Genomic DNA, 9,634 nt, shown 5'->3' on the forward strand with positions numbered 1-9,634 from the left:
TTCAAAAGCACTATCTTTTTAATTAAAAAAAAAACTCAAATTCCTTATTCATATATTTATATTTTGTTTTGAAGTTACTGAAGTATTTATAAAATAAAAATTTTATTATGACTGCGAAAACAAGCTTCAATAAAAAAAAATATGAATAAATTATTTTTATGCACTTATATAAAAATATATATATAATAGTTGACATGTTTTTTTATTTAATGTTAAGTCAAGAGCTATTTAACAAACAAAATAAATCTAGGTGTGCCTAAGCCAAATCCATGTTATAGGCCCCAAAAAAAATAGGTATAAACTTGTGTGGGTTTACAAGACCCTCTTGTTCTTTCTTAAAAATAAATTTGGGTGAATGATACTTTGTTTGTTTTTTTTTTAATACATAGTATAATAAACACTATGTTATCTATTTGGAAAAAAAAAACATATTGTTTTCTAGTTCATTTTTTGGGATTCAAGTTTTTTTTTTAATCTTAAAAACTCAAATTTTAACTTATTTTAATCTAAAAATACTTTAAAAACACCATAGATAACTTATATAAAGCCATTTACACCATTTTAAAACAATTTAATCAACTTAAAAATAGTAAATCAAAATAAAATTTACCCACCCCAGTTGAACACCTCTATGACCAAAAAATGGCAATCCAAAACACTTTTTCTCTCCTCTAACTTGTTTTTGGTAACTTCTCTCTTTTATCTCAATTTCAAGAATTAAAACATAATAAAAATAAAAGTTTGGGACCAAAACTTAAGAAGCTAAATCAACAAGGACCAAAAATATATAAATTAAAAATCCGAGGACCAAATCAAAGTTTTTCTAGCCTTTTATATAGTAAAAATAAAAAAAAAATATTTTTGTAAAAAAAAGTATCCATGGTCTTTTAACTTTTAATTAAAACTTAAAATTCAATTTCATAATATCTAACTTTAATTTAATGTTGTGATATTTTTTTTGACACTTAATCTCCACATAAAAAACCATGCTAATATAATTTACAATGATAAAATTATATAAAAATTCATGGATTTAAAAGGAAAAGTATTATGATGTCGCATTTGTATTTGACAAGAAATAGTGATATCTTTTAAAAAACCATAAAACATATATTTTAGGTAATAAAAAATAACTTGATTTTTATTTCACTTAAGTGACCTCACCTGATTCAATATAATTTGAGGTAATTATCAGGATTATTCATTCATTTAAAAAAAAATTAAAATTCTTTACCGAAATTGGATCAAATATGTTTTCTTAAACAAAGGTACAAATATGTTAGAAATCATGAAAGTATAAATAAAATAGCATTCATCTACTTCAATTATTAAAGAATCAACATAATTTTGTCAAAATAAGTTTTGGTTCAAAACTAAAATTATAGGATTAAAACCTCTCAAATTTTGTTATTAATGCAAATAAATTATATATTATTGACTAATCAAGTTACTAGAATGGTTTTGTGAAAAGCATCGAATCAAAATTAATCCAAATCATTGTGCTAAAGCAATATTCTTTCAAAGAACACAAAGAACACTACTTTAAAAACCTAGTAATACCTAGCACTGTCAAGCCCTAAAAGCTGGTATTTCAACCTCTAGAACATGCTTTTTTTATTCTAACAAGTCACACTATCATAAATAAACATGTTTGAATAAAAAAGTTAACAAATAACATGAAAATATCAAAAGCATGCAAGAGGTTCCAAGCTTCAAAACTATCAACTTAAAATAGTTTATAAATTTATGCAATTTGGATTCAAATTGTTTTTCTAAACCTTCAATAATACCTAACCAAAACCTTGAAACCAAGAACATGCATCAGCCAACACATAAAAACATCACAAACTTTACCGCCAAATTTGGCAAATTTAAAAACCATTTTATTTATTAAAATCAATCACAAACATATTATCTTAGCATCTAGTAACATCAACAATAACTTCAAACAAGATTTAAACAATAATAATAACATTTTACACACTAATTGAAACTAAAATCACAATCAATATGATATAGAGAAGTGTTTGAAAACATTGTTAAACATGCATAAACAAGATAGAGATATGTCTCATGAATATCATCTACTAGACTAAGTGAAGTTTTAACACCTTTTAAGTTCTAATAATGGTTATTGCCTTTTCTTTTCCAAACTTGCTACTTTCTCTCAAAGTTGAGGAAATCTAGTGTTATATTCTTAAATCTTTACACTTAGGGTTCTTTTTTCAATATTATTCAGTCCTCTTTCTTCCTCTTCCTCTTTTTCCCCTTTCTACTTTGATTTTATAGGGGGTGTTTATAGGGTTTCAAGTTAGGATTTTTATGGATTTAATTAAAGATTGGTTCTCATTCATCAAAGCTCTACTCTTTAATCAAATTGGGAGAGTTTTGGGTGTATTTTACAATTATGAGCTTTGTACTTATGTTGGTTTTACAATGGTGGTTTTGCAATAAACTTGGTTTTGGAGATTTTGATGGTTTTCCCAAGCTTAGAGAGCAAAAAGCTTGTTTCTAACATTTTGATCTTAAGAAAAACATGATAAACTTTTAATAAAAACCCATTGAGAAAGCTTGAAATGTGATCACATGAAAAAGATTAATGATTTTACAAAATGGATATCACAGTTATCAATGATTAAGTTATTCACTTTCAAGGTTATATTGGAGTAATATTGATGTCATCGTTATTCAAGAACACCTAAAGTTAGTGAAGAGAGTGCACACTTTTTATTTAGATTCAACCTTACTTAATTTGGAGGTTTGTAGCTCCATATTCATTTATTTGAAAGTGTCAACTTGATTAACTCAGAATATAAAAATATAATGATGACCAATAGGAGTCAAGATGTTGTTAAGTTCAATAAAGAAAATGGATGTAAACATTTGATGTGAGTAGCTAATCTTTGTAGATATGATGTTTCTCAGTTAGATGGTGGTGATTACAGCTCTTGAGATGGTTGGAGACGCCATATTCATTCACCTGAATATATCTACTTAATTAGTTAAAACCTCTAAAGAAAGAAGGTGAACAATAGCCGAATGATGTGTAATTTAATCCCTTCATTAAATTTGAATGAAGCGCCGTTTAGGTTAATTCCTAAAAATTAGGGTTTTTAATTTCAGAATCGACAAACTTCAATTTAGTTCATGTTCTTTCAATTGCTTTTAGTTGTACTCATATTTGCCTCTCAATTTCTTAGTGTCATGCATTTCCACCCCTATTCAATTCAATTATCAACCTCAAAGTTGACAACATGTTTCATTTTGATTCCTGGTCATGAAATTATACATTTTAATTTTTAATTAATCAATAAACTTTCAATTTCTTCAATTCAACCCCTAATTTGATCAATTTCAACTCCTGCATTCACATGCCTTTTCGGTTTAGTCATTGGTATTGGATTTCTTCAATCAAGTCTTTAATTACTAATCAAACTTCAATATTTATGTAATTAAGTTTCTGATTTGACTAAATCAACTCTTTAAAATTGCAATTCGACCTCCAAACTTTAAATTCTTTCTAATTAAAGCATAAATTAACTTAAAATAATTTTTTTCTTAGAATTAAACCCTTAAAAAAATTCAATTAAACCTTGAAAAAATCTAATTAAGTTCTTAAACACTTAATTTTTGATTTTTATCCTTAAATTGAATTTTCCTTACCAATAAAGCCTTTATCAATTGAAAATATATTGTCAAATTATCAAATTTAGGTGTTTTGATCCTCCTTAACCGATCTTTGATAATTTCTGAGCATTCTAATATATTTTTCATATATATATATATAGTATTTTCCTCAATATTTTTTCAATTTTTATATTTTTTTTTTATTGTCTTTGCATGTTTATGTGGGATTCTAAAATAAGTAACAACAATGAGCACATCAAAACGATATATATATATATATATAAAAGAAAAAAATTAAATTTTTAAAAACCATGGTTTCAACTGCATTCCTAATTAAAACAAATATAAGAAATTTTACATATCAATAATTTGAAACTAGAGTTTGATCCTAAACTTTAAAAAAAAGATTGTAGATCTCGTACCACAACGAGAACCAACACCCAAACCTTTTCTAAAACTACAAGTATCAACATGAAAATCAACATTACAACTTTGCTATAATTATTAGCACCAGCTTGTAAATCAAAACCATAACTTTTATTATTCCTATCAATATTTGCAGTTGTACTCTCACTAATATCATCATTATCAAAATCTAATTTTTTTTCTTACAATTAATATAATTTTATTACCATTTTTTTTCTAAAAAATATTTTCTTCCTATAAATCTACCGGTAACATTTGGTTTGCCTGTATAACACTTGCTTGTTTTCTTGCAATGGAGCAACATTAGGATCAACATCAACATAAAAGTAGATTTCTTCCTTTTCTTTACTCTATGCATATTTAATATCTACATGGTCTAAGGCATCATCAATTATTTTATTACCCATGTCATCTCTTAGACTAAACCATGTAAGTTCATGTCATAAATTGTAAATAAACATATCTATCTAAGACATATAATATGTCAAAGAAGCAGTTGTGCAGCAACCCCTGACGTCCAATAATGCTGGACACTTTCTTTCCTACATAATTGAACACTAACTAATTAAATATGTTACAGTGAAAGAATACAAAATTAGAGTTATGAACAATAACATAAATTTTTAATTTGGGGATTTATTTAGGTTTTCAAAAAACAATCCATATTGTTTTTCCACGACAATAATTTAGGGATTTATATGTTACACAATAACCCTAAATTAATGTATTTTTTTGTTTAATCAAGTAAACCAAACAATAATATAAGAAAATAACAATAATTAAATAATTATTAAATCTAAAACTTGATTATTGAAGTCTCATTTAAAAAATAAATGTGACAACATATTTTTTTTCATTCTCAATAAAAGCATTATATGAGAGAAATTACATATAAAGTAAATAGACACTAAAATATATAAAAAATTAACTATGAATCAAATTAACTATGAATCACCTAAAATTTGATTTAAAAAAATTTTAGGTTCAATCAAGATGAAGTTTGGACAATTTTAGGGAGCTTTTGTTTAGAAATTATAAGCTAAGAGAGAGAGAGAGTGGATTTGTGTTTGTTGTTTGATGGGGTTGTAGATATAAAATAAATAAATATATATATATATATAGAGGCATAGTAATTTTCTCTTACTTTAATCGAGTTAGTAGAATTTTATTAAATAATATTTTTCTAGTTTTTCTTAAAATTTTAAAATAAAATAAAATTTTAAATCATAAATCTCTCAAATCAGACCATAGTTTCCAAATCTAAAGCATTATGATAGGAGAACGCAGTGTACCCATTATCTAGCATGAGGAAGCCATGAACCACCTCGATGATTCCATCCGGGCAGGGCAGGCAGGTCCACTCAATTTCAACGACCATCATCCCTGCCCTTGAACACACAAACGGGCAGCCCTAGATCATTCCAGAACATGCCACGTGTTAACACACGTAACCCTCGTTCACCTTCTCTATTAGCCCAAAACCCTCCCTTCTCGTTCTCTTATCTTCTTCTTCTACACAGAATCACCTCACCTCACCTCACCTCGCACAAAGCCACGCTCCAGTTCCTTAGGCTTTTGTCTCTCTCCATCTCTATTTCTTTGTTTCTGGGGTTATAGGCAGACAAAAATGGCTTCCTCAGCTGCCCAGATTCATGGTCTTGGTGTTGGTGGTGGGATTGGTAGCACATCTTCAAGAAAGCCCAACTTTTCTTTTGCACCAAGATCAGTGTTTTTTGGCCAAAACCTTAGAAAAACCACAGCCACGTTCTTAAAACATACGAATAACACTTCAAGAAGAAGGTATAGTACCGGGCCGGTTAGGATAGTTAATGAGAAAGTTGTAGGGATTGATCTGGGAACAACCAATTCGGCGGTGGCGGCGATGGAAGGAGGGAAACCCACGATAGTTACAAACGCGGAGGGGCAGAGGACTACCCCATCTGTTGTGGCGTATACAAAAAATGGGGATAGGCTTGTGGGGCAGATTGCGAAAAGGCAGGCGGTGGTCAACCCTGAAAATACCTTCTTTTCGGTGAAGAGGTTTATTGGGAGGAAGATGAGTGAAGTAGATGAGGAGTCTAAACAGGTTTCGTATAAGGTTGTGAGGGACGAGAATGGAAATGTAAAATTGGAGTGTCCTGCTATTGGGAAACAGTTTGCTGCCGAAGAGATTTCAGCTCAGGTATATTGAGACTGTTTCTTTTGACCTTTTTTGTCTGTGTGTCTTGGTTGCTGCCTAGTGATGTTATTGGATTTGGAATTATGGGTCTGCTGTTTTTCCTGTTTACTTAGAATGTTTCTTTGATGAGTATGAGTTATCTACGGATTTGGAATTAATTTTCATTTGCTATTTGATTTGGGATTTGGATAATAGGGTGTTTTCGTACTGGGGCATGCCTCTTAGTACATGCTGGATGCTTCACAGTTTAATTACATGAGTTATCTACTTTGAACTCATGTTGCATGCTATGTTGGTGTTATGGTTTCGTCTAGCTTACATGTTTGGTCCTTTTTTCTTATGGGGAAGTATAATGAAATAAAACTTCAATCTTGATGTTTTATGGTTTAGTTCTTGGATAATGAGCTCATTGCTCAAGTCTTGTCTTTCCGCTTTGTGCTTGTTGGTCATTTCAAATTTCTTATCCTGTCTTTTTAATTTTGTAAATTTAGGTTTTGAGGAAACTTGTGGATGATGCATCAAAATTCTTGAATGACAAAGTGACCAAAGCAGTTGTTACTGTGCCTGCGTACTTCAATGATTCCCAAAGGACAGCCACAAAGGATGCTGGTCGCATTGCTGGGTTGGAAGTTCTTCGAATCATCAATGAACCTACTGCTGCATCGTTAGCATATGGATTTGAAAAGAAGAGCAACGAAACCATCCTAGTATTTGACCTTGGTGGTGGTACTTTTGATGTTTCAGGTATCTTATTGTTGTGGATCGTTAACTGCCATTAGTTTTACTTTGTGCTTTTTGGCAAAAGCAGAAGTGTTGTGTTCTTATCATAATTGAAAACTAAAGAGTACAAAAACAACTTTTCTTTTTGTCTCTATCAAAGGAAAATAGAAAACGCGCACTGAATCTCCATTATATTTATGCAGTGCTTGAGGTTGGTGATGGAGTCTTTGAAGTGCTTTCTACTTCAGGAGATACACATTTGGGGGGTGATGATTTCGACAAGGTTGGACCTGCTCTTCTTTATTTTAAGTTCATTACGCTTTTGTGGATTTAGTTCAAGGGAAATTCATTGTGATCTTTACTATGCAGAGAGTTGTTGATTGGCTTGCTGGTAACTTTAAAAGAGACGAAGGTATTGATCTTTTGAAGGATAAACAAGCACTTCAGCGGCTAACTGAGACAGCTGAGAAAGCTAAGATGGAGCTGTCTTCTTTGACCCAGACAAACATCAGGTACTTCGATTTTGCATGTTGTCAGCTCTCTCTTTCTCCGATTTACCTTCAATTTCATCGGATAAAAGTTTCTCCTTTTCTGCAGTTTACCTTTCATCACTGCTACTGCAGATGGCCCCAAGCACATTGAGACCACCCTGACAAGGGCCAAGTTTGAGGAATTATGTTCTGATCTGCTTGACAGGTATTTTATTTAGTACTTGTTACTTTATGTGCATCCAGCCATCATCTGCATTTTTGTCTTTGCTTTCAAATTCTGGTGGTGCGAGCTTATGACTGTAACCAACATGCTAAGCAACTGATTTTGTACCTTCCACCAGGCTTAAAACTCCAGTTGAGAATTCCTTGAGGGATGCCAAACTGTCCTTTAAGGATCTAGATGAAGTGATCCTTGTTGGTGGGTCAACACGTATTCCAGCTGTACAGGAGCTTGTAAAGAAGTTGACTGGAAAAGATCCCAATGTCACTGTCAATCCAGATGAAGTTGTTGCCCTAGGTGCTGCAGTTCAGGTGAGGCTACTTCCCTACTCTTAACAAGGGCATGCTGTTGATTTAAAATTACTGTCAACTACACAGTTAAAAAAGACAGCATGTATTTCTATTTGGCAATCTCTCAATTTCTTGTGAACTAATCTTTGTTCTTGTTTGACTCTAGGCTGGTGTCTTGGCTGGAGATGTCAGTGACATCGTGCTGCTGGATGTGTCTCCGTTATCTCTTGGTCTGGAGACTTTAGGAGGGGTTATGACAAAAATCATCCCAAGAAACACTACTCTTCCAACCTCCAAATCAGAGGTGTTCTCAACTGCTGCTGATGGACAGACAAGTGTAGAAATTAATGTTCTCCAGGGTGAACGAGAGTTTGTGAGGGACAACAAATCCCTTGGCAGCTTCCGCCTAGATGGTATCCCACCAGCTCCACGAGGAGTTCCTCAAATTGAAGTGAAATTTGATATTGATGCCAATGGTATTCTCTCCGTCACCGCTGTCGACAAGGGCACTGGGAAGAAGCAAGACATCACCATTACTGGTGCTAGCACCTTACCCAGTGATGAGGTATGTTTTTCCATGAACAATTCGATTTGGATAGCATTTGATACTGCATTAACGTGATGCATGTAAGCTTCTGGTTAAGGTAGTCATTTCATGTTTTGAGCAGCAGTGCTTGCTCTTTAAAATAGGATTTTCATGTTTTAATGTGCTTGCTAGATCGAAGTGCTATGATACTCTTGCTTATAGGATAGGTTCATCAACTACAAGCCAATTAATTGACCTTCTTAGAGCTGATCAATTGCTCTCATGGCGGAATAATGTTTATTGACCTATGGATTTTATGCAGGTTGAGAGGATGGTCAGCGAAGCTGAGAAGTTTGCAAAGGAGGACAAGGAGAAGAGAGATGCCATTGACACAAAGAACCAGGCCGATTCTGTTGTCTACCAGACTGAGAAACAGCTTAAAGAGCTTGGGGAGAAGGTTCCAGCCCCTGTCAAGGAGAAGGTTGAGGCAAAACTCCAAGAGCTCAAGGATGCAATTGCAGGTGGATCAACTCAAGGGATGAAGGATGCCATGGCTGCCCTTAATCAGGAAGTTATGCAACTTGGCCAGTCCCTTTACAATCAGCCAGGTGCAGCGCCTGGCGCTGGTCCTGCCCCTGGCAGTGAAGCTGGACCCTCAGATTCATCGAGCAAGGGACCAGATGGAGATGTCATCGATGCAGATTTCACAGACAGCAAATGAGATGGAACCCTTCTATACCATGAAAATGCGTATAAGAAATTGATTTTGTAGGGATTGGGTCTGGTGTTAAGTTGGGTCAAAGTTTTCAGACGTTTTTGCTCTTTCCAAGTGAGAATCAGGAGTATAGAGAGGATTAAACACCAACAACCACCTTTTAATAGCTAAAATTTTGGGTGTATAAGCCTTGCACGTTGCTTGTTGCTTGCTTAGATTTAGTGTAACATACTGTTGATTTACAAGTTTCTATGTGCATGCCTGTGTTCTGGGTTCGGAGCTCGTCAGAGTATATGGCTGACACTGTTGATTTTTGCTGCTTCCATGGAATTATATACTCTATTGAGGATTTCTTGCTTGTAAAAATATATTCCTACAATTTTTTATGCTCTGAACCTGTGTAGATTTTACTATTCCGGATTATATAATGAGATTGCTTT

The 9,634-nt window shown here is 32.8% G+C and overlaps 1 protein-coding gene across 1 annotated transcript; it reads left to right on the forward strand.

The window, feature by feature from the left end:
• Positions 1–5,420: 5,420 nt before the first annotated feature.
• Positions 5,421–9,560, forward strand: LOC105119725 (stromal 70 kDa heat shock-related protein, chloroplastic). Its single transcript, XM_011017894.1, has 8 exons — positions 5,421–6,235; positions 6,724–6,976; positions 7,156–7,235; positions 7,322–7,464; positions 7,550–7,648; positions 7,785–7,974; positions 8,120–8,518; positions 8,802–9,560. Exons 1-8 carry the CDS (start codon positions 5,681–5,683, stop codon positions 9,198–9,200), a joined length of 2,118 nt encoding a protein of 705 aa, XP_011016196.1. The 5' UTR covers positions 5,421–5,680; the 3' UTR covers positions 9,201–9,560.
• Positions 9,561–9,634: the final 74 nt, after the last annotated feature.

This window comes from Populus euphratica, unplaced genomic scaffold, assembly GCF_000495115.2.
Source record: "Populus euphratica unplaced genomic scaffold, PopEup_1.0 scaffold3423.1, whole genome shotgun sequence".
Taxonomy (NCBI): Eukaryota; Viridiplantae; Streptophyta; class Magnoliopsida; order Malpighiales; family Salicaceae; genus Populus; species Populus euphratica.